Genomic DNA, 26234 nt, shown 5'->3' on the forward strand with positions numbered 1-26234 from the left:
AGGTCATTCAATAAAATGATAATTTTATTGATTTTTGTTTAACATAATGGTTGCCTAATTGCACTATAGTTCCATAAGAAACTAGATATACTTTCGCTATTTTAAAATTATAAATTATATATTTATATTTTAACTATACAATTTGAGTAAATCAAGCTAAATAATCAATAGAATACAATAATAATTTTTAAATATTAATATTAATAATAAGCTTCAGTTTTTATCGCTGAATTCATCAAAATCTATAATCTACCAAATTTTTCTGTTCACGGAACCGCTCACAGAGAGAGTAAAGCATCTTTAAAGAGTTTACGTCCATTGTAAATGTTGGTTTTGATTTTGAGGTTAAAATGATATTCCTATGAGTTAGTATTTTTGACTTGTTTTTTTTTTTACGTTAGGACGCAAAATCTCTTTATTTTAACTTGCGTAAGTTTGATTTTTTTTTCTCAGGTGCATGCGCACTGGAAATGCGCAAGCGCAATTATAATCTTACGTATGGGAGCGTATGGACCCAGATAAAAGTAAACTGCAGAAAATTTATAGATAAAAAATGCAGCTTGGTGATTTATGTGGTGATTTAGACGATTCCGCTTCAAAATTTTTGAGGTCAAAACATTGCAAAATTAATGCAGGTTTGAAACAGAGGGACAACACACAAAGAAGCATCCATACTCTGAGCAGGATTCGAAACCGCAGCTATTGGCTTCCCAGTCAGGCACGCTAACCACTCGGCCACCTGGCCGGCTTTATGCATTTTGTAGAATGTGACTTAGTGAATAATTAGTGACTTACAGTAACATTTGCGTTTGTAAAAAAACAGACTAAAACCAATTAAGGAGACTTGCAAAATTATATACTATTAATTTTTATTTATTGAACCAATATTATGATTCATCGTATATGAGTCAGGTCAAATATGAGTAGCCATAATTTTTTTGTACCTCATTATTTAAAATGCAATATGGGTGTATTGTTTTTGTTTCCAGTTGCGCCTCGAATCGATCGTACGAATCTGAATAGTATCGTGATCAAAGCTGGAAACGTGGTGAAGCTGGAGGCTGACGTGAAGGGAGAACCTCCGCCGAAGATCACGTGGAGTTTCAAAGGGGAACCTCTGGTGACGGGTGAGAAGGTTAAAATCGACAATGAGGAATACCACACCCTCTTCATATTGAGCAAGACCAAGAGATCAGATACTGGGAAATACGTTGTGACAGCTGTTAATGATGCTGGAAAAGATGAAGTCGAAGTGGAAATAACAGTACTGGGTAAATATCATATTCTCTATCATATCTGTCAAATACACCGCGCGTCATTCTCCAGTGCGAAATAAACGTGTAATATTAAAAGTAAAATTGAAAAAAAATTTTTACCAATCTTTAAATATTTATAAAAAGCAATTTCTTCTCATAAAAAGCTGGAAGGAAAAATTAGAATAATTTTTAATTAGAATAATCAGGGGTCTGTTTAGAAGAAAGTTGGGTCCGTTAACGGACCCTTCACAAAATATTTTAACTTTAAAACGGACCCTTCACAAAATAATTTATCTTTTAATCAGACCCTTCACAAATTTGTTTATCGTCATTATTGTTTTGTTAATCGAATAAACCCTTCCCAGGAAGGGGGGGGGAAGACAGATGTAAAAGAACTAAATTTTGTCTTCGGCAGACGCTTCTTCCTATATTCGTCCGAAATGAATGTTCTGCATTCAGCAGTATAGGCTAAATACCAAATATGTATATGTTGCATCTCTAATTTAGTAGCTACAATTGCTGTTTATTTTTTAAAATTTATTTTTTTTAATTATAATTTTACAATGTTGAGCATAATCTTGTATGTCTTTACAATTTAAAAACTCTTTGAAAAGGTTTTTTTTTTTTTTTGCAATAACGGACCCTATATTCACACATTCACAAACGCGGACCCTGGTTGAAAGAATGTGAATTAACGCTTATTTTATATTCACAAATGACGAGTCATTTTTTCACAATTTTACAAAAACCGGACCCTTCACAAAATGTCTGGACAGACCCCTGATAATTCATCAAATGACATTGTTGATTTTTCTTGATGCAGGTGTTTCATGAGCCCTTGAATGTTCAAATATAACTCTTTTTGTTTCTTGTAATGAAATTCTTTGTTTGGTCAATAAAGAAATAGAATATAATTATGAATGTTTACATAAATCTATGAATAAAAAGGTCGAGAATCCATGTTTTAAATGGGGGACCTTCTTTTAGTTACAAGGAACCAGTACCACTTATCACTTATAAAAGTTTTATTTCTTGTGTAAGTCTATACGGCACTTCACGCCCAGTAAAAGGAATGTCAAAAAGTAAAAATCGAATTAAATCATTCAATAAAAAGACATGTCCTGAAGATAAAAAGTAATATTTTCGTACCTACAATTAAAAATTCTGAAATTGGAAATTCGTGAATAAAATTTCGTTGTTTATATTTATATTAATGTGCTGGCCCAAAATGTATTTCAACACTCAACCAATTGTATGCAATTAACTTTAATAAATTTTTTAATTATATTATTTGATATAAAAAAACTATATTCCTTTATCTCGAGTTCTATTTAGGAATTTTAAATTCGAAAAGGAATCAATTGATGGTGCAATTAGATTTTGAAGTAAAAACTGGTTTTAATTTATTTGTAAAATATTTATTTTCCAGGTAAACCGAGCAAACCGAAAGGCCCTCTCGAAGTTTCTGATGTTCATGCTGAGGGTTGCAAGTTGAAGTGGGATAAGCCAGAAGACGATGGTGGCCAACCTATCAAAGAATATGTTGTGGAAAAGATGGACACAGATACTGGTAGATGGATTCCAGTGACCACCACTAAAGATCCAGAAGCAGAAATATCGGGTTTGATTCCAGGGAAGGAATACAAATTCAGAGTGAAGGCTGTCAACCCAGAGGGAGAATCAGAACCGTTGGAGACATCGACTGGAACAGTAGCCAAAAATCCGTTCGGTAAGTTCCTTACAACATATTCTATTTCACACAAAATTTAGTATATATTGAAATGGGTCCAAATGACTATTCTTTGTGCAATTGTAATCAAGCAAAACAATGTGAATAAGGCACAAATAAAAGTACACAAATGAAAATCCTATGGATGTTTTTACAATAGGCAAGTTCTTGACAGCATATACTTCCGGGTTATTGTTTTTGGTTTGTATTTAAGCCATTTGGCAAACAACTAGATCATTGTGTCAAACTTACTCTTGTCTAACAACAATACCTTTAAATCATTACATTAATTTAACGTCAATTTTATTGAGTGTATGATAGTTTTTGATTAAATAAAAAGATGTACAGTACAGATGTTCGAAGTATAGTTGCATTGTTCACTGAACTGATGAAAATATGGTTTATTTAACCGGAGCTGCAAAACGAATTAGTTATTTTTATTTTCTAATTTATTATCCTCTTTTTTGTATATACTTTTAATGTCTGAAAAAAAAACTCAAATTCCTTGCGTTGATTCAAATTTATTTTATCCAATATGTGCTAGCCTTAGAGAAAACAAAGAGATTTTACTTAAATATTTATTTTTTAAAATTTTATAATTCAAACTTTTAACAATTTTTTTCGCCTCTTACATATGATCATTCAAATCAATGAATTATTTTAATGAGTATGAAGAGAAAAATCAATGAATGAATTAAATGAAAATGACAAGTTAAATCGAAGAATAACCGGAGTGCGGTAAGACAAATCAATGTATCACCTATATGAATATGACAAGTCAAGTTAATGAATCAAAACAATTAATATGACTAATCAAATCATGGAATTATTTAAGAGAATATAGCAAGTCAAATAAATGAACCAGTTTAAATGAATATGAAAAGACAAATCAGTAAGATAATTGAATAAATATAAGTCAAATCAATGAATAAATTAAATTAGTAGGACTAGTCAAATTATCTAATTATTTAAGAGAAATAGCAAAACAAATCAACGAATCAGTTAAATGAAGACAACACAAATCAGTAAGTCATTTAAATTAATATGATTTGTCAAATCAATGAATCAACTCGATGAATTAAGTACAACAAGCTGCTGAATAATAACGAGCCAAAATAAATGAATAGAATGAGACAAATTACTTGTGTTTCAGATGAGCCCGGGAAACCTGGAAAACCCACAGCTGAAGACTGGGCCAAACATTACGTAGATCTGGTTTGGAAACCACCCGCAAGCGATGGTGGCGCCCCCATTACAAGTTACGTCATTGAAAAGAAGGACAAATTCAGCACGAAATGGCAAAAGGCCACAGAGACCATAGGAGATAAATGTGAGGCCCGAGTCTCGGACCTCATTGAAGGAATGGAATACAATTTCCGGGTCAGGGCCGTTAATAAGGCTGGACCAAGTGAGCCCAGTGACCCAAGTTCACCAGTCACGGCAAAACCCAGATTCTGTAAGTACCATTCGATTCATAAGAATTTATTTGATATTTTATAAATTTTTGAAAAAGAGCCGTGGTGGCTCAGGGGATAGAGCACTCGCCTCCTGATGATTGACCCTCGATAGCTGGTCAATTCGATTTTCGCATCCTGCTCGCACCGACCACAGTGCTGACGTGAAATATTTTCAGTAGTAGACGGATCATGGATCATCAGTCCCCTTGCGATCAGACTGACCATTGAAGCTTTTCGTGCTTTTTCTCTCCGTGTATCGTAAATGTGGTTTAGTACCATCAAAAAGTCCTCCACGAAGGCAAATTTCTCCCAGTGCTTGATCCAGTAGTTCCCTTGTCTTCTGGATTGGGTTCAAGATCACAAGGCTACGGAGTTGAGCCTTAATAGTGGCTAACCCAATAAACTGGGTCGGCTGTTCAATGATTGTTATAAATTATAATATTATATAAAATATAAAATAAAAAAAATCTCTGAAAAACCACTTCTTGGTTTGAAAAAGTGCAAAGTCTAAAAGTTTAATTTTAAAATGGTAAAATCGACTTATGTATTCTTCTTTTAAATTAAAAGCTACCAAGCTTACAAATATTTATTGAATTGATTTTAAATAATATTTTTTTTTACTAAGCGTATTTGCTGTATCAAATTTTTCGAACAGAATCTTATTGTTTATACTATTTGGGTTTTTTCTCTCATAATATTTTCAGTTAATTAAATCCACATATTATTTTCTAAAAATTATATAGAGTGGCAGTAGCTTTTTTTTGTTTTTTTGTAATGTGACAATTTCGGCATGTTTTTAAATGTTTCTTTTTCAGAATATAATTTTTTTTAAATAAAGAGAGAGAATAAATTGAATAATGACCTGTGAATTTCAAGTTATTTTTAAGCATGTTAACCTGTTAAGCCAGTTATTTCATGCACATAAGCAACTTAAATGGTTCAAGTAGAGTGCCGATTATCCGAACACCGATTTACCGGATTCTTCAATTATCCAGATTGTTCAAGAATAATGTATTTTTCCCAACCTTTTCTGAAAATATTTGTTTTTTCTCGAAAAAATATTTTTATTTTTAGAATATTCTTTAGGAGTAAAAAAATAGTTTCTTTGGTAACCTTGAAAAGAAACTCACGTTTGTTATATAGTTTCAATGTGGGGGACAACCGGCAAGTAAGGGACCTTATTTCTTCTTTTCTCAAGAAATTAAAAAAAAAAGATTAAAAAAAGTGGTGAAACACGTTTTGAAACGCTCCTCCTCAGTCTTAAAAACCATTTTGTCGCTCAATTTTGTAATAATTGTGTAACTGTTACAAAACTTAAACACGCTATTTTTCATACTTTATAACAGGCTCTACTACAATTGCCTGTCCTAATCTATCAAAAAAATTTGAGAAGTTAGTGAGTGAGAGTAGGTAAGAGAAGTTACTTAACATTCCCATAACCGTTTTTCAATTATCCGGCTTTTTCAGTTATCCGTATTGGCTTTTGTTCCGATCACTTCAGATAATGGGTGCTGTACTGTATATAAAACACGAACGTTGGTGTGATAAATTAAGAGAATTTGCATACTTGGTCGATTTTAATGAAACTTGATATGTGCAGACATTGGATACAAAACGAAGCAAACAATAAACCCAGGGATCTGTTTAGAAGAAATTTGGGTCCGTTAACGGACCCTTCACAAAATTTCTTTTCATAAAAACGGACCCTTCACAAAATGATTTTTCTTTTAATCGGACCCTTCACACATTTGTTTATCTTCATTATTATTTTGTTAATCGAATAAACCCTTCCCAGGGCAGAAAACAAGAAAGATGGATGTAAACGAATTAAGTTTTGTCTTCGGCAGACGATTCTTCCGTTATTCGTCCGAAATTAATATTCTGCGTTCAGCAGTATAGGCTAAATACCAAATATTTGTATGTTGCATCTCTCATTTAGAAGCAGCAATTGTTGTTTATTTTTAAAAATTTAATTTTTTTTTAATTATGATTTTACAGTGTTGAGCATAATCTTGTATGTCTTTACAATTTAAAAACTCCTTGAAAAAGTTTTTTTTTTGCAATAACGGACCCTATTTGCACACATTCATAAAAGCGGACCCTGGTTGAAAGAATGTGAGTAATTTTTTCACAATTTCACTAAAAACGGAACTTTCACAAAATGTCTGGACAGACCCCTGAAACCAACTGTAGCGTATCTACCACTACAAAATTACAACTATAATTCACTTGTATATAAGACATGTTAACTCGACTCTATGTCGGGGTACCTTTTCATAGATGAAGGCTGACATGGTCTGTAACTACTCTCCCCACAATGGTGACCCGGACGTGATGTGAACACGCCTACCTAAGCAGTAACGCCCACTTCGATATGAGCACGCCTACATAGACAGTAACGCCTACTTCGATGGATGATACACATTGAACAGTTGACTTGCTACTTGTGACTGCGACATTATCCACCTTCTCGCACTGTTGGTACTCAGTCTCGTCTTTATCACGCACAACGTCGGCTTGCATATACTCGACTGCTAACGGCAACACAGGAGCGACTACGACCGTGAAGTTAATACACCTCTCACATTCAGCACTCAAAAAATACGGTGATCTTAATACAGCTCTCCCGGCTTCTCACAAAACAGCAATGAATCAACTAGTGGTATTCGTTCATCGAATTCTATCACAGATATAATTCTGGTGGGGGAGTACTGTAGCGTATCTACCACTACAAAATTACAACTACAATTCACTAGTATATAAGACATGTTAACTCGACTCTATGTCGGGGTACCTTTTCATAGATGACGGTTGACATGGTCTGTAACTACTCTCCCCACACAACAATTGAAATATACCCTCATGATCGTGCGTAGCACTCGTTGGAATCGGAAGCCATGAAATTGCCAAAGGGCCAATTTGCCAGAGGAAATGATAAACTGCCTTATTTCAAGTATGAAATCACGCCGCAAGGCCCGTATATACGAAAGAGGGAACTATATTTACCCATTTTTTTGTATGTCTTGCAACCGCTGTTGCATACCTTCCGACTCCAACGAGAGTTACGTATGATCATGCGTGTGTATTACGATTGTTGAATGGTTATTTGTATTGTATCAATGTATGTATACATATCCAGTTCATTAAAATGTGTCCTGTAGTTCTAGAGATAATCAAGTCCGCAAATTCTCTTAATTTCTTACACTAGTATGTATTTAAATATGAATGCTCTAACGTATTCAGCTGATGTCGATTCTCTTTACAGTGGCTCCTCATATATCTGGCCTGAAAGACATGACCGTGAGGGTGGGACAGACGGTGCGCTTCGATGCCAAAATCACGGGTGAGCCACCCCCGAAGAAACTCTGGTTCTGCGGAACGGAACAGCTGAAGACAGCTGGAAGGACGACACTTGAGACTGAAGAATACAGAACTAAAGTGATCCTCAACACAGTGGAGAGGAAGGACAGTGGTGAATATCGTCTGTGTGTTGAAAATACATCTGGGAAAGATGAAGCTACCGTCACCTTGCTGGTCCTCGGTAGGTTATTTCACTTCAGTTCCTTATTAGATTCAGTTGCGGATGTTTAATTTCTAACTATACATAAATGTCTGATGATGGTGTCGCAGTTTTCCATTGCTGTTGGTGCATTTTTATTGGCCGGAAATGACTTTGAATTGATTTTCAAAACCACTTTTAGTGAAAGCAGTAAAATCCCTTTTTGTTTGCATTTCAAGCTAAAAACTCAAACAAAATGAACGGATTTTATCAGTAGCAATGAAACTTAAGAACGCATGTGGAAATGCATGTTTAAAATTATTTTTATAATTATTTTTCATAATTTTATGCATAAAAAAAGCTTCTTTTTTTTTTTAGTTGAAAATGTATGTAGCGTGATAGCGTAACGCTGGATAATGTTTTACTCTTTCCTTGCTGTCCATGCAGATTTCTTTAATGTATAAGATTTATAAAATAAAGAGTAGATACTAGTTTAGAAGATAAATGTGCATCCATTACTATTTTAATTATGTCTAGTGTTTATGAATTTAAAACCGGTTTTGTGTTTAAGTATTTCAAAAGATGATTTTTCTATTCAACGAATTTTCCATATAACGAACCCATTATCGTTCCATATAACGAACCCATAATCCTTTGCGACTTCGTTAAATAGAGATCCGACTGTAGTCCCACATTAATATCATTGCAGTACCCCCTTGTTAAGTATAAAAGATTACATTCCGCAGTATTTAGCTTTAAATTACTTATATACGGATTACGTACATGCGTGATCTTGTGCTCTTGGTAATTTGATAACAAAGCTTATTCAAGTTATGACAAGTTAGCATATTTTTATTCTATTTGTCCCCAGAAAATTATCAGTTGATTTTGATTTCCACGATAAATTCAAATATGCGAAGAATTTCTGGGTGTAGAAGAAGATATAGGAGTATAGGAAGATTTCTATCAGCTACACATTTGGAAATTCAAAACCACTAAACTGTAGAAATTTCCATTTGTGCAAAATAAATAAAACAATAGGGCTGACATATCAAACTGATTTAGACTAAAATTTTGTTTCTTATTTCAAATATTGAAATTATTTTTCTTCATTTAATCCTTCAAAATTCTTTAAAAGTGTCTTTCACAAAGCTGAAATGGTTTATTTTTGAATTACTTAATGATTTATTTTTATTTTGAATAGTGTATGCGTTGTCACACTATCTCATTTATTATTAACTCTTTCTTGATAAAAAAAATACTTTTTTTAAAAATGAGGACCAATTTTTCAGACAAACCTGGCAAGCCTAAAGGACCGTTGGATATAATTGATGTTTCTGCAGAAGGGTGCAAGTTGAAATGGAAAGAACCAGAAGATGATGGTGGAGTACCCATCGAACACTATGCCGTGGAAAAGATGGACATGGGGACTGGACGGTGGGTACCCTGTGGCAGAACCAGCAAGCCGGAACTCGAACTCAACAATTTAATTCCAGGTATACTATACCTAACCTCTCGCCTTTTTTTAAAAGCAAAAAATATTAAACTTTTTCTACTAAAAAATTTTACGAATGACAGTAAATTATATTAACACGTTCATGCCGGGTCGATCCACCGGTGCGTCAAGCTAGATTGTCTCATCGGGCGGCGCACAGGAGTAAAAACTGGTAACAAATAAAGTTCATTTTTTAGTTTTTTTCCGGGAATAATAAAATCCATAACTACCAATTGTTTTTAACATATGCAATTTTTATATTGGATTGCTTCTTCGCCGTGATAAATTGCCTTACAGTGAACTGTTATTGTTGAGAATAGATTGACTCCTCCTGAATATTATCTAATATTGAAATAGTTCTTCGACTAGTATTCTCTCTTTTCCGTCCCGCTTTCAGGCGCAACACCCGGCGTGAACGTGTTAAGCTGATTATATTCATTTTACACTCAGTATAGATTCTACAGTTTTTGTAGATTCTACAATTCTTATGGGTCCTACAGTGGACTGATCACACAGACGCGGTTCACAGTGAAACATTACTGGCAGCGGTCAGTGAGAGGATGGGTAACTCACTTTTATCAGCCTGCGAAAAGATCGGCGGTGCCCGTAATCGGTCTTCGTTAAACTGTTCTACCGTAAATTGGCCCACGTCACGTCCAGGTTATCGGGTTAGCAAAGAGGGGGCGCCGTTCCTTCTCCGGAGGATCAAAATTGTAATGGCATGTCATCGGATCATAAAATATCAGATCATATAGTGCCACATCGTGGGCCTCCTAATTGGTCTAAAACAATTTCCTTTGGTATGATACTTTAGTATCTAGTAGTATAATACCTGGCCGAGTTTGAATATTATGGGTTAGTATTAAAGGGAGATTATGATAGGTAATATAGGGCCTTCATTTCAGCAACAAACTTATATATATATATATATATATATATATATATATATATATATATATATATATATATATATATATATATATATATATATATATATATATATATATATATATATATATATCCCGATTATCCGGTTTAATCACGGGGACGGGTCGCACGGATAATCCGAAAACTCCTTTTTATTAAAGAAAAAATGAACATCAGTACAAAAAATATAAAAATTACTTACATTTGCATGCTGTATAACATCAAACTGGGAATTTAACATTTACTGCTTAAGAAAATGTGAAATGCGTATTTGCTTCTGCTGTTTGTTCATCTCTTGCCGTATATTGACACATATTTTACGTACCGTAGTAATCCGTAGTCACAGTAATCAAATCCTCGTTCTCCAATATAATCAATCTAATAAAGTTTCCACATATTGTAGAGCAGCAGAATCAGCAATTGTATTTCTCTCATCTATTACATCTTCTGCATCATCACTATTTGATTTAACAACACAGTTAGTAACAATTTCCTCATCTGTTAAATATTACATACATCACTTTGAAACGAATTTTTCTCATCAAGAAACCTTCGATTTCTTTTCCTTGTTCAAAAATACTGTTATCATATTCTTCAATATCTGAAGAAGATTGTTCATCAAGCGATCTTTCTCCACGATAACGTAGACTTTGACCATGATATTCCATATACTGCATCCAATAATGAATATTGCTTTCAAAAAGTGTTTTAACTTCATTGCAGCGATTATTATCAATAAAAACATTAGATTCAGATTCTGTTAATAAAGGGCGAGACTGATTTGACAAGATTTCTATTCATATATTTTACATGCATCATAATCTTGAAAATGTTTCTCTTTAAAAAATTTTTTGTAACTGCGAAAGGAGCACGGATAAACCGCAAACCGGATAATCGAGAGTGTACTGTATATATATATATATATATATATATATATATATATATATATATATATATATATATATATATATATATATATATATATATATATAACGTCGTTACCGAGTGGGAGGATTAAAACAGGTCTTAGACAGGGAAGGAGGGTACAAATTTTATTTATTAATTATTAGACAAAGCAGTCATGAAAGTGTTTACGAAAAATTGCGCTTCTCGATTATATGTTAGGGAAATTCTTGCAAAGTAAATCCGTAATATGTTTCAATTAAGGGAAAGAGGAAAATCTTAGTAATTACAATTGGTTTTTATTTCTTAATTTATTGAATAAGGAGATATGCTTTTATTTTGATATTTAGTTTTATTTATTTACTTTTTTTGTCGATTACAGGTCAAGAATATAAATTCAGGGTGTCAGCTGTGAATCCAGAGGGAGAATCAACACCACTGGAGGCTGAAAAATCAATTATTGCTAAAAATCCATACGGTATGCTCCCGATTATTTTCATTATTTTTTCCCCATTGATTTTAACACTGTTGTAATATTTTATAAAAAAACTATTAATAATAGAAATTAGGAAGAAAAAAATTGTAATGTAAAGTGGGTTTTGATTAAAAAGTAGAAATCCAAAATCATTTCAAGTTTTATTGACTGAATTTAAAAATAATGAGGTGTTTTTATATTTAAAATGAAATTTTCAGAACTATTTTTAAATGCATTGTATGAATTTATAATGTATTAAAAAGTTTTTGAATGTAAAAGTAGAATTAATAAACCGTTTTAAGTATTATGGAGTGCATTTAACTCGACCCACTTTTGCAGCATAAACATTTAAGTATGAAAAGCAGTTTATGTTAATGCTCATATATTAAAATAAGTATAATATGTGTTTAAAGTAAAATTTTCCCGTTTTCCCGGAAATCTCCTGGGACAAAGTGTCCCAATCGTTTTGAATAATGTAAAAATTCCAATATATTGCGTAGGAATAAATAATAAAAATAATATAAATGCATCGAATTATTCATTTTTACCAGAAGTTGTAGAAACCAGAAGTTGTAGAAACCAGAAGTAGCAGTTAGAAAATAATCAACAATTTTGTTTATGATATTTTATCACTAATGTGATTTATTGTCCCACTGATAAGTATGATTGGGATATACTGTCCCAATGGTAGGTACAATCGGGACAATATATCCCACAAAACAAAATCTGTTATTATTTCTTAAATCTGATACTAAATAGGTACAATTATTACCTAATAAGAACAAACATAACTATTTTACACAAAATATGTTCAAAATATAGTTGTAGTTTCATCTAAGTTCAGAAAGTAAATGAATTAAAACGAGATTGACTGGCGTGCTCGCAAGCAGAAGTCCGTCATTTTTAATGTGAGAGTGTTGCCAAGTTCCTTTAGTCATATTTTTTATTCTCTAATGACTAAAGAAGCATGAAAACATTAAAACCCATGCAAAATTGGGATCTGTTAATCGATTAGGGAATTAAGTTTTATCTTTGGGATGTTCCATTCGGGTCTAAAGGCTTAAGCGGGTTAAATTCCAATGCTTTTATTGTGCCAAACATAGTGGAATCTTATGGGATCCTAAATGAGAATTTTCTTACAGATCCTCCTGGAAAACCTGGAGTTCCTGAGCCAAGTGATTGGGATAAGGAGTGGGTGGACTTGAAGTGGACAAAACCTTTGAAAGATGGAGGCAGTCCTGTTACTGGCTATTTGATCGAAAAGAAAGAAAAGGATTCGAATAGTTGGACGAAAGCAGCACAAATTGATAAACCCATCTGCGAGGCGAGGGTTGAGAACTTGATACCTGGGGAGACCTATCAGTACAGAGTGAAAGCCATAAACGCCGCCGGTCCTGGTGAACCCAGTGATACCACCAAACCCCTCACTGCTAAACCAAGAAAAAGTAAACTATTTTCTTAATTATTTCACGCAAGGATACGTTTTTAGTTTCGAAACATTTACCCATGTCAAAAGTCTTGATGGTCCCGTCAAAACATTTTGATGGTTTATGTTGGTTTCAGTGCGATTCATGATGGTCCAACATCATTGGATGTTCACCATCATCTAACATTTTCTATTACGTTCTCATGGTTTTTGATATGCTAACAAACTTCCTTCATTCCATGATGGAAAATGCTACTTTAATACTATGATGGTTAACCATCAAGAGAAGTTCGACTCTCATGGACCATGATGGTCCTTGATGGTTCCAACTATACATTTCCATGGTGGTTTAATGGGAATTCTTGTTCGTTCTCAGGAATATGCCACACCAAAACAATTTCTTTATTATGTTGGACCATCATAAATCAGTTCGAATTCCTACATTGGAATGATCTTTGTTCATGATCGATACAAGATTTGATTTCTAAGATACTATGATGAGAAAAATGGCCCATAATGGTACAACAATGCATTTCCATGATGGTTTAATAGTAATTAATGTTGATTCAGCAGGAATATACCATGAAAGAAATTTTTTTCTTTTATGTTGGCTCATTAAAAATCAATCTAAATTCCTACATTAGGGCGATGGTGGTTCAGGTTCATTCCAACATTTGAATTCTAAGAAATTGAGGTGGAAGTTTCTGATTATTCAACATGAACAAACCATCAAAACAAGTTGTTATTCTTATGTTGGGCCATCATTAAAGCAGTCCGAATTCCTGCATTTGGATGATGGTTACTTATGTTGGTTACTATCAAAAATATAATGGTTCATGATGGAATTATTGATGGTTACCATCAATATTATGTTTTTCTATTAATGGAAAACCATCGGAAATTTTGACTTGGGTAAACGATTTGGTATTAAAACCGACTGAAGTTGAGAAAGCATTCAATTGCTTAATTACCTTAATGTTATTTTGACTTTTTAAATATTTTACCATGTCTCAGGAAAAAAATTGCGCAATTAAAAACAAATTTGACCCTCATTGATATCTACTCAGTTGCTTAAACTAATTTTTTATACTTTAAATGATTTATTTTTAATTTTTATTTAACTTAACAATAATAATCCAAATAGAATTTTAAGATATAAAATAACTTATACCATTATTAAAACAAAGGTTTAAGAAAAAAAATCCAAAATTTTTATAAAATTATATGAGAAATTCAAAATCGACATATTATACATATTTATATTTGTATTATACATAAACAAATATAATTCTAAATGTATTCTTCCTACTGTAATAATTCTAATAAGGAAATTGATCAATTCATTTAGAAAAAAGTTCAACTCATATTTTTTTTTCATTAAGACGAATAAACGTCATCAGCTCTTTAATAAATAATCTCTTTGATCAATTCTGAAAAGAAAAGGAAAGAGTGAAAACTCTTTTTTTAATCAAATCAATTTTCATATATAAATAAATAAATTTCTGTGAAACAATCAGAATAATTTGGAATTTTCTTTACAAAAATTATTAAAATTTTCTTATGATTATTGACATTTAATATTATCTATTATAAGAATTATAAGAAAAGTATCGTCGGGTTTCTTTCCTTAAAAGTTCAGCAAAATATGCATTGTTTTTTCACGTGTAAAATTAAATAAATTCAATAAAATATAATATTTTAATTTTTTTTCCAAATTTTTATTTTAAATTTTTTTTTCTTTTTTTGCGAAGATAAAATGCGCACTTCAACAATAGTATTTGAAATAATAAATCATTAAGATGGTTTTTATAAAAAAAAATTCAAATTTGAGAAACTCGATCGAATTTGGTTCTGAACCAAAGTGTCTGAACCAAAGTGAAGTTTGTAAGGGTATAGCTGAGATCATGATAAAATATAAAGATTTCTTAGGTTAAGAAGGTTCACATTTCATTTCAAAAAATAAATTTCTTAAACTCGCAAATTTTTGAGAGAAAAAAATATTAAAAGTTTCAATGTAGGCAGACATTTAAAACTTATAGGTTCCAGGTATACAGAAGTTCGTCTTTAAGAAAATAGTAATGGTTACAAAAAGAGAAAAAAAAATTTTCAATCTTGATGATCTGTTTTATTCTAACACTTTTTACATTCTTATATATCTTCTCTGGTACTCTTATGTCAAACTTAATCCCATAAATCAGAAACTCTTATGTTGATGGAAAAATCATTATTAAAACCTTTTTCTTCAGTTAACCTTTGTAAATGTCAAACAAAACTAAAGATTAACTAATGCTCTCATTAAACTGGTATACAAAAGTATCATTGGAGTTTTAAATGTACTCATTGTAAGAAAAATAAGCAATTTAATAACCTCGAAATAAAATATATATACAGTGTTATTTTATTAGCTTTAAATAAAAGATGAGTCCATTTATCAGCTTTTTTTAGACAAAATGTTACGCATGCAATTACTTTTTGAAAACATTGCATTAAATACTGCTATTGTTTTCTTTAGTGCCACCAAGAATCGATCGTCGATCGCTGAAACCGATTACTGTGAGAGCCGGTCAACCCTTCTCACTGGACGTCAAAATAGCGGGTGAACCACCGCCGAGTGTGCAGTGGATGCAGGGAGACAAACCTGCCCCTGAACGGTACGACTTCCAAATCATCAATGTTCCCTACAACTCCAAGATAGAGTGCGAGAAGGCAGAAAGGAAAGACAGCGGGATTTACAAGATATTTGCAAGAAATCAACACGGACAAGATCAGGCTGATGTTGAAATCACTGTTTTGTGTGAGTAGGCAATCATTTCTCATTCGTTCCTCGTTTCAGAAGAAAAAATTGCAATAAACTGTTGACTCAAGAGTTTTTAGATTTACAAGGGATCCTTATTCATTTCCTACTATTAGAGTTCACACTCTCTTCCTATATCTTGCTCAAATTTTAAATTCGTTCATAAAATTCTTTTTATTCATGTGATCAAGTTTAAATACATTTTTTAAACTTGTGTGGATGGCATCTGATGTTAATACTGGTTTTTCTAAATATTAATTCATTCATTAAATATGGATAAGCGAAAAGCAAAATGGAATTTTCTGGTGGCTTAAGGGTTAGTCATTGTTTTAAATTTTACTAGAAGCGATTCAGTTTTTCACATATTTTAAAGATAGCATCATTGATAATCTATCTATATTATATAAAACGCTAATACGTACGTATGTATGTATGTATCAATAAAACCGATGATATTTCTTTTCTCGCGCTGGCAACAGTTTTCATTTTTAATTGATTGGATTCGGCGCGCAAGAGCACGTAGTGAGCAACCAGATAACAATAACCAGAGTGAGCATTATCAGATTGTTCAATTCAGATTCTTGCACTAAAAACATGACAATATTTAATTTAAACTCAATTAGGAATTAATTAATTAATTGAAGTGAGAATGCTTTAAAAGGCCGCTGTTGAATTGATATTTTTCTACTGGGAGCTACCTTAACGTCTAAAAAACGTTTAAGTGTTTGTATTGAATGCATTGAATTTTTTTATATTTCGCGTTTATTTATGCATTGAATTTTCACGCTTTAAAATGCAGAATATTAGTGAAGCAATATTTGATAATTTTTTTTGCTAATATGTTTCTTATTTAGCTAATGTTTTGATTTTTTCACCATGTACAATCTAAATAGCTAATATACTTTTTTAAAAGCCAATAAGAACATTGGTAGAATTCTTCTACATAAGTACAATACTATGTCTTTGATGATAAAATACTATGTCTTTGATGATAATATATTATGTCTTTGTGCCAGAACATTGTGTTCATTGGCGAGCGAGCGCAGCGAGCCATGGTTCACGGCGTGAACCACATAGGATTGCGTAGCAATTCCCGGGGGTTGGCGAGCGTTAGCGAGTAAGGGGCGGAGCCTCCTAGTATTATATAAAACGCTAATACGTACGTATGTATCAATAAAACTGATGATATTTCTTCTCTCGCGCTGGCAACAGTTTTCATTTTTAATTGATAGGCTTCGGCGCGCAAGAGCACGTAGTGAGCATAATATGTCTAATCGGGTGAATTCTCACCGAATTATCAAAAAAAATCTCACAAAATTATCTTCATCGAAGCCAATGCTTTACATCCGGCGTTCAGTACTATTTCATATTGTTTTACAACACACGGTTTTAGCCCTCTGGTGGGAAAGACTTTAAAACAAAACTTACAACAGTTACTTTTCTCAACAACTGAAATTTAGAATAGCGTGATTAAGAAAAATATGTGAACTGTTTGCAATTGGGTATAATATGAAAAAAACACAACTACTTCGATTTAGTAGGAACAACATATGACGCAATGCTAAACGAATGGAATTCAGTTGTTGTTTATTTAGTTATTGTTATTAGTAGTTGTTGTTATTTGTTTTAGTTGTTGTTGTTTATTTGTTGTATTTAGTTTCAATAACTTTTCTTTATAATGCAATAAAATCTGGCGAGCAGCTATTTAAACGATCGAACACTTCGTTTGTTTATTTGTGGCTTGAAGTTAGGCTCGCAGAAAATGCCGTCCATGGGTTAAATTTAGTAGGAACAACACAACCTGTGACGTAGGCTATATTATACCCAATTTCAAATTAATATTGAAATGCACAGGTTTAGAATTTTCTACATTGAAAAGTTTACGGAACTTCAGCGTTCAAAAAAGTATACAAAAGCTAGACGTTAAGAACGTATCCAATGAGCGAGCAAAGCGAGCATCGAATTGCGAAGCAATTCGAAATGAACTGCGAAAGCAGTTCCGGGGGTTGGTGAGCGCCAGCGAGCAGGGGGCGAAGCCTCCTAGTTTCTAATTTATAACTCTATTTGAACAAAAAAAATGTCTATTGCGCGCATTTAAATATTTAACTATTTTATATTCAATGTGTCTGATGCATTCAGTAAAGAACATGACGTGGTAGCACGTGTGGTCCACGTCACCCAATTTATAGTTATCTGATACCACACATCTTTTTTTTTCAATTCCTACTATTAGAGTTCACACTCTCCCTATTATCTTGTTCAAATTTTAAATTCGTTCATAAAATTCTTTTTATTCATCCAGTCAACTTCAAATATGATTTTCTTTAAACTTGTAGTCGAAGACACTCGATGTTAATACAGTTTTTTCAAACATCAATTCATTCATTAAATGTAGTTAGTTAATTTTAGTTTTATATGGGAGGAAAAATTGTAATTATTTCATAAAAAGTAGCTAAAGTATGAATTGACTTAAAAATTTTTTTAACATTGTTTTCATTAAGAATACCTCAAAAAAAAAAATTTTTTTTTATTAAAATGAACGTTTATTTCCTTGAAAAACGTTCTGAGAAAAAAAAAGAAATGTATTTCTAAAGTACGGAAATGACAATTGAAAGGGCCCAGTTCTGGTTTAGTTTTGTTTGAAAGATTTTTCGGTCGGTTTCAGTGAAACCTCCTGGAAAGACCACCTCTAGGTAGCGACCACTTCTATTTAGGACCACATTTAAGAGGCACGGAATTTTTTCCATCGACTTCGTGTTAAAGAAAACCTTTAGGAGAGACAGTTTAAGCAAACTTCTCCCAGCGATAGGAAAAACATGTGCACCAAATGCGGATAAGGTTAAATAAGGAAGCAATCAATAATTTATCAATCAGGTGAACCAATTAGGAAAGAAATATGAAGACACAAATTTAACAAAACAAATAAATACATTAAAATGCATTCAAAATATTTGTGTGAGGCTCTTATTTAGAGAGCTCTTCTTGGGGATTCAACTTTATGTTGCACTAAGCGCGATGCTATCAATGATTTACTCATAGAGTTGTAAGTTAAATTAGAAAAGTTATTTTTTAAAAAAAAAAAACAAGCAAGCCTCTTTTTTTAAGCCAGTTAATTTTTATGATTAAAAAATTCAATACAAACTGAAACAAAATACATAAATGTTTATTTATTTAAAATAGCTTTATCAATCTTACATAATTGGTTTTTACACATAGTTATATCAGTTAGGGTCATTTTTATAGACGCTAATTTTTATGCGTTGATTCGTCTTTTCAAGACGCCAACAAAAGTGGGAATTTTGCCCCAACTAAATGAAAAATCAACAAAAAAGTTGTAATTGCCTCATTATGATTACTGGTTACCCATGGATGAAATGCTTTTCTTTCTGGATTGACTCCGTTAAACATTTCAAATCATGGGTTGCTGTCTCCATGGATGTTTGTCGTCGGATTGGTTTTCATATCTCTTGCCTATGTACGTGTTTCAAGACGTCACAAAATATATCTCCTTCTTTAGCATTCATATTTATATTGAAATCGACGCCAGTAATTATACGTTAATAATAATAAGAATATAAACATCTATTATATATAATTCTCTTACGTGGCTCCCAAATTTTGGCTGTATTTCTTTTCCGCCGGTGGCAACGTTTGCTTTATTTTGAAAACACCAAAGTATTCTGCCTTTTTCATGATGCGTTTCTGATCTAATATATATCATTCTCTTACGTGGCTCCCAAATTTTGGCTGAAGTACTTTGTACAACTAAATAAGATTCTTTTCACAACAGTTAAATATTTACTTTATTTTCTTAATTCATAGAGAAAACAGTCGGCAAAGAATTCTGTTAGGTTCAAAAACATTTCGCTAAAAAAATAACGAATTCTAAAAGAAATAAAAATAAATAACTTAAAAAATAAAAATGCTGTTGCCAGCCATAGAATTATTTGAAAGTTAACTTAGCAACATAAATCAAAATGACATAGAAGCGCAACTAGATCAAAATTATGATACCTGAGCGCTTGACGTAACAAATCCTTCAATTCTAAAAGTGTTGTATCGCCAAATGCCCAAATTAACAATTGTGTTCTTAAAGAAATTCTATAAAAAGTTTTAAATAAACAACCTACTTCTACAACTGCTTCTTGAAGAACTTGGCTCATTGATTAAAAATATTGTTTTAATTTTACAGTACTAACTTTACTTCTACTTTCATTATTGCTATGACCCTCTTTCATTACATTTTACAACTTCATGCTAAATTTGAGGACTTTATGTTATTTTGTGGTTGAATACTGACATTTAGAAATGTGTACATAAAAAATAATATTTAAAGGTTAAGAGTTGCCTCAGAAAAATTTGAATTGTTGACATTGAACTTAACAATGGAAGCAATCGTTTTTGTGAAAAATTGAATTGTATTGTTGACATCAAAACTAAAAATATTGTGTTTCAATTTAACAATACTACCTTAATTTATACTTTAGAATTGCCTCGGAGAAATTTGAATTGTTAGCAATGACTTAAACAAAAAGTTTTATTTTAACTGATAAATACTATATTATAATTTTAACTTCTTCTATGACTATACTCATTTTCTTATTTTTTTCTTTGTTTTTTATACATTTTATTTTTTGTGATAAAATAAAAAACTTATAGATGTTCTGCTTCTGAACACTGATGAAAACACAAAATGATGGGCTTCATCAACATTAAAAAATATATACATTTATTTTACAATTTCCATATTATTAAGGTGGCGCCCTTCAGAGAATTAAAAATACAAAATTATCTTCATCAAAGCCGATGCTTTACATCCGGCGTTCAGTGGCTGACTACTATTTCATATTGTTTTACAACACATGGCTTTAGCCCTCTGGTGGGAAGGACTTTAAAACAAAACTTACGACAGTTACTTTTCTGAACAACTGAAATTTAGAATAGTGTGATTAAGAAAAATATGTGAACTGTTTGCAATTTCAAATTAATATTGAAATGTACAGGTTTAAAATTTTCTACAGTGAAAAGTTTTCGGAACTTCAGTATTCAAAAAAGTATACAAAAACTAGACGTTAAGAACGTATCCAATGAGCGAGCAAAGCGAGCATTGGATTGCGAAGCAATCCGAAATGAACTGTGAAAGCAGTTCCGGGGGTTGGTGAGCGCCAGCGAGCAGGGGGCGAAGCCTCCTAGTACTTTGAATTATTATTATGTAAATACATTAAAAATATCTGCTAGGGAAAATAAAAATAAAAACAGCAGCGGTAGCTATAGCAACGCATGCGATGACAACGCATGCACACTGTTTACTATTACTCTTGTACACAGTTGAAAAGTGTGTGGGAGCCATCAAATCTAAACCAAGACCCTTTTTGCCAAAGGGTAATAAAATCGCATGCAAAAAATCATGTACCCGTAACAATTTTGAAGTCAATGGAGGTAACCTCTAAAAATGACCCGCCTCCATTTTACTGTGAAAAGGAAAGTGGTCGCTCCCGAGTGGTTTCACTCTATCTCCAAATTTAATTTTCGGAATCACTAAAATAACTTGATTTTTCGGCCAAACCCCTATAATGGTTATTTCTTACAGCCAAAGCCTCGAAACCAGAGGGACCTCTGGACGTGTCTGACGTGAAGAAAGACGGTTGCAAACTGAAATGGAACAAACCCAAAGATGACGGAGGACATCCACTGGAGGGCTACCTGGTGGAGAAGCAGGATCCTGACAGTGGAACGTGGGTGCCTGTCGGAAAGACGCACAATCCTGAAATGGAGATAACGGGACTCACTCCTGGAAAAGCTTATAATTTCAGGGTCAAAGCCCTCAATCCTGAGGGGGAATCAGATCCCCTGGAAACCTATACACCTGTGATAGCAAAAGATCCATTCAGTAAGTATATCTTTATATAATTCGTAAGAATTGATAATTGATTGATTTGTAAGCCGCTGACCGCAAGAAAAGAAGGATCTGATCCACCTTAACAATTCCAAGGCAAATCAGAATATGTACCAGCGAAGTTGGTTTTTAAGTGAGGAAGATCTTTCTGCTTCCCTCAAAAGTAAGGCACTTAGGATGTCTGCTTGCAAATCTAGCCAAAGCAGACTGGGTTCTTCGATCGCATTTTATGTCCAGCAGGGCACTAGGGGATTTCCTATGATACCAGGGGTGTGTAGGATCAGATGGCTAACGATTTTTTTAAAAATATATAATAAATGTTCATATCTTATTAGAAAATTAATTTGTTAACATCGGCTAGTAGGCAATTTGATTTATGTATCTCAGTTCATTTGATTTCAAAATTTTAGTTATCGTCGACTTTTGGCTTCTAAGTTCGTTTTTGTAGAAAATCTTGATTTCTGCATTTTTGTGTTAACAGCAACTTTTGATTTCAAAATTTGAGTTAATAGCATTTTGGGATTTTAAAATTTTACTTTATAGCAATTTTTGATTTCTAAAATTTTGTTGGTAGAATCTTTTTTCGTTTTTAAATCTTACTTACCACTAAACATACCAAAACTTAATCTATACCTATTTCTACCATAGTGGGTTAAATGACCGGACTTTGTTTTTTGATTGAATGTATGAAATATGGATGTTAGAAAGGAAATAAACTGAAAAAACTTTATTATAATTAAACGAAATTGTGTACTGCCAATTTTTATGTATTACAAACACAAAGACTAAGAATTTTTAATTCATTGCTCAACGCATTTTTTTACATGTACAGGGCTTTTCCATTGTACATTTTCCGCAAACATATTTCTTTTAATTATTATTATTTCTATAATTCACATTATTATTCTCATAATTAATATTATTTCTTCTAAGAACTTGTGCTGCCTCGATTGCTTCGACATTTTTCTGGTTAAAAACTAACAGTTAGTTAGAAATAAAGTAAGGCTATCAAAATATATAGTTGTGTATAGTCACTTTTATTCCTTACCAAAACATATAGTTTTTGTCACTTTTTCTGACACAAAAATGCCAATCTAAAATCTTAGGCACTCTCTTGAAATTTGAATGTACAGTTATTCTGATTGAACTCACTATGCAGCAGTCTTTGCAGAAATGTGCAACTAATCGAATGCAATACGTTGAAAGTCATCGTCATTTCTGATCCGATAACCTTATAAAGTAAAACATTATTCTCCCGGTCAAATGACCGGTTGTGGTAGAAATAGGTATACGGCAAGTATTATTCGAAACAAACAAAATACGAAAAAATAATAATAGAATATGAACTGAATATAATTTGTTCAAAAAAGTCATGAAGTCAAATGTGCAAAAACGGTAAGATGATAGGAACATTTTCGATGCAAGAGTTCTTAAACGGTCATTTGTCTGGTTACGGTATGTTTAGTGTTAATTAATTACTAACTATATTAATTTCTACTTGCAGAGGAATCCGGCGCCCCTGGAAAGCCAGAGGTGACAGACTGGAGCAAAGATCACGCCGATCTGAAATGGACACCTCCAGAAAATGATGGGGGTGCCCCCATCACAGCCTATGTTGTGGAAAAGAAAGAAAAGGGTGGACCATGGGAAAAAGCACTCGAAGTTCCAGGCGACAAGTTAAAGGCCACGGTGCCCAACCTGGCAGAAGGAAAAGAATATGAATTCCGAGTTGTGCCCATCAACAAGGCCGGCCCAGGAGAACCCAGCGATCCTTCACAGGCTATTGTTGCCAAACCAAGATTTTGTAAGTATGCTTGGAAATATTAGTAAATAATTTTAAAAATACAGCAAAACCTCGCTACAACAGTATTTTTGGGACCAAATTAATACATTGCTGTAGAGGGGATATATTGTTATATCGAAGGCCTACATACTTTGGGGACACCATAATATTTTTTCTAAAATTTTAACGCTATATATGTATTGACTATAAACGTGTAAATTAATTTTCAGGTAGGTTAATTTTGGTTAGAAATTAAAAATTATTGAAATAAAATGAAATCACAAACATACCTGAAAACCGTTTTTATTGAAAATAATCCGATATTTTTGTTTGTTTATTCATTCTTCTGATTGTTAAGTCAATTGACAAAGTATGCATTGAGTTCCAAGTACGAAAATGATTTTTGTTCGTGAAGGGTGCTCCACCCTCTACCGAAAAAAATTCTCTTTCAGGTGTTAATGTTTTGTTTGTGGTCATTTGTGACTGATAGAAATGTTATATCTGTGACTTCTTAAGAGATAAGGGAGGCAATTCGAAGAATGGAAGATCTTGGGGTGGTCGGCAGTGAGTCAATTCTTGTCAAAAAAGTGGAAAAATAACTAAAGATAATAAAATAATATTTTTTATATTACTTGAAAACCATTCATGAATGGAGAAAATAAGGTTGAAATTTGGAAAAAAAGCCGTTTTGCAGGGATTTATTGCTTAAAAAAATATCGTAATATTGAGAGAAGAATAACATTAATTCATATGAAAGTTCGTCGGGACCACGAAACATTATCGTAATAGAGGGAGTTATTGTTGCATCGGATATCGTAGTAATGAGAGTTCACTGCAATACATTGGGTTTCTTAAGTGATCAGATTCAATATTTATTTTTCTAATTGTTGCAAAAATTATTTACAATTCCGCTTTGATCATCTTATAATCTGTCGCAAATTACTGGACATGATTTCGAGATTGTTTCGTTCAAAGCAAAGATACGAGGGTTAATTTTTTATGGCTTAGTTATTGATTTATTTTATTTAAAAAAAGAATTCAAATTTTCATTTTCTATCATTAAAATCAAGTATATGAATAGTCTTAGAATTTGTAACCATGAAAATGCATAAACGAAGTGTAAAATACTGAAAGTAGAAAAGAATAATTATGATTTTATGATGAATAATTATGATAATTATGATTAAACAACAACCGATTTTTGAAATGTTCCCTTTTTGAAACTTCAAAAATCAACAAATTTGTTTGAATATCTTATCTTTTAAAGTCAATTTTTCTTCAATAAAATCTGTATCATTTTGGAAATTCTATAATACGAGGGTTGCTATTTATATTTCTGGCCTTGGCAACAGTAAGTGTTGCTAGGCGACCGCAAACGATTTTCATCGAAAGTTTGATATTTTTAAACATAAATTCAGCAGACGATTTACCATTATAGCTTCATTTGTGTTGTTGACAGTAAATTGAAAAGTTCTTCTCTTTCAAAAAATGGAATTGAATCGTGAACATTTTCGTGCCATTATTTTTCATAACTTTCGACGTGGATTGTCAAGACAAGAGTGCTTCGATGAACTTAATTCTTTATTCAGCGATAAAGCGACATCCTCTACAGCACTGTAAAAAATTGGTATAACGAATTTAATCGTGGTCGATGTTCGATCCAGGACGAATCCCGTGCAGGTCGTCCAAAATCCGTTGTTGTGCCAGAAAAGATCGATGCTGTGCGTGAACTGATAAAGCAAGATCGTCATGTGACATACCGTGAGATAGAGGCATCTTTGGACATTAGTATGACTAGCATCAATAAAATATTGCATGAACATTTGAGCGCAAAAAAAATTTGTTCGCGTTGGATCCCGCATAATCTGACAAACGCTCAAAAAAGGCTCGTGTCGATTGGTGCAAGGAAATGTTGGAAAAATACGTTCAAGGTACATCAAAGGCTGTGTATAACATCTACACAGGTAACGAATCATGGATCTATGCATATGAGCCGGAAACAAAACAGCAATCAACTGTATGGGTCTTCTAAGACGAGGCAAAACCAACAAAAATTGTTCGAGGAAGAAGCACATCGAAACAAATGATTGCCTGTCTCTTCGTCATTAACGGTCATGTGGCAGCAGTGGCGTTAGAGCAACGCAGGACGGTGAATTCTGAATGGTACACGACCATTTGTTTGCCAGAAGTCATCGAAGAAATTCGAAAAAAGCAGAAGAACAGGCGAATCATTCTTCATCATGACAATGCGAGCTCTCACACATCGACTCAAACAAAGGCATTTCTGACGGAGCGAAAGATCGAACTGATGGGTCATCCGCCGTACAGCCCTGATTTGGCACCCAATGACTTCTTCTTATTCCCACAATTATTACACGTCAAAAATAAATTACGTGGACAACGATTTTCGACCCCCGAAGAAGCGGTTGATGCATTCAAAACGCATGTTTTGGAGTTACCTCAATCGGACTGGAAAAAGTGCTTTGAAAATTGGTTCAAACGCATGCAAAAGAGTATCGATCATCATGGAGAATATTTTGAAAAGCAATGAAACCAATTTTGATCCTACATTTTTGTTTTTTCATTATTAGGCC

The 26234-nt window shown here is 32.8% G+C and overlaps 1 protein-coding gene across 1 annotated transcript in view; it reads left to right on the forward strand.

Annotated features, from left to right (window-relative positions):
* The window catches only part of LOC107453137 (projectin protein bent), a 307623-nt gene that overhangs the window by 151025 nt on the left and 130364 nt on the right, over window positions 1–26234 (forward strand). The window contains exons 55-64 of the mRNA XM_087164780.1: window positions 990–1271; window positions 2686–2985; window positions 4139–4441; window positions 7708–7983; window positions 9234–9437; window positions 11649–11744; window positions 12884–13186; window positions 15680–15961; window positions 21552–21851; window positions 23362–23661. Of these exons, the coding sequence (XP_087020906.1) occupies window positions 990–1271; window positions 2686–2985; window positions 4139–4441; window positions 7708–7983; window positions 9234–9437; window positions 11649–11744; window positions 12884–13186; window positions 15680–15961; window positions 21552–21851; window positions 23362–23661 (2646 nt within the window). The remainder of the gene's footprint in view (window positions 1–989; window positions 1272–2685; window positions 2986–4138; window positions 4442–7707; window positions 7984–9233; window positions 9438–11648; window positions 11745–12883; window positions 13187–15679; window positions 15962–21551; window positions 21852–23361; window positions 23662–26234) is intronic.

This window comes from Parasteatoda tepidariorum, chromosome 5 (genome assembly GCF_982258835.1).
Source record: "Parasteatoda tepidariorum strain Cologne lab strain chromosome 5, Ptep-v5.0, whole genome shotgun sequence".
Taxonomy (NCBI): domain Eukaryota; kingdom Metazoa; phylum Arthropoda; class Arachnida; order Araneae; family Theridiidae; genus Parasteatoda; species Parasteatoda tepidariorum.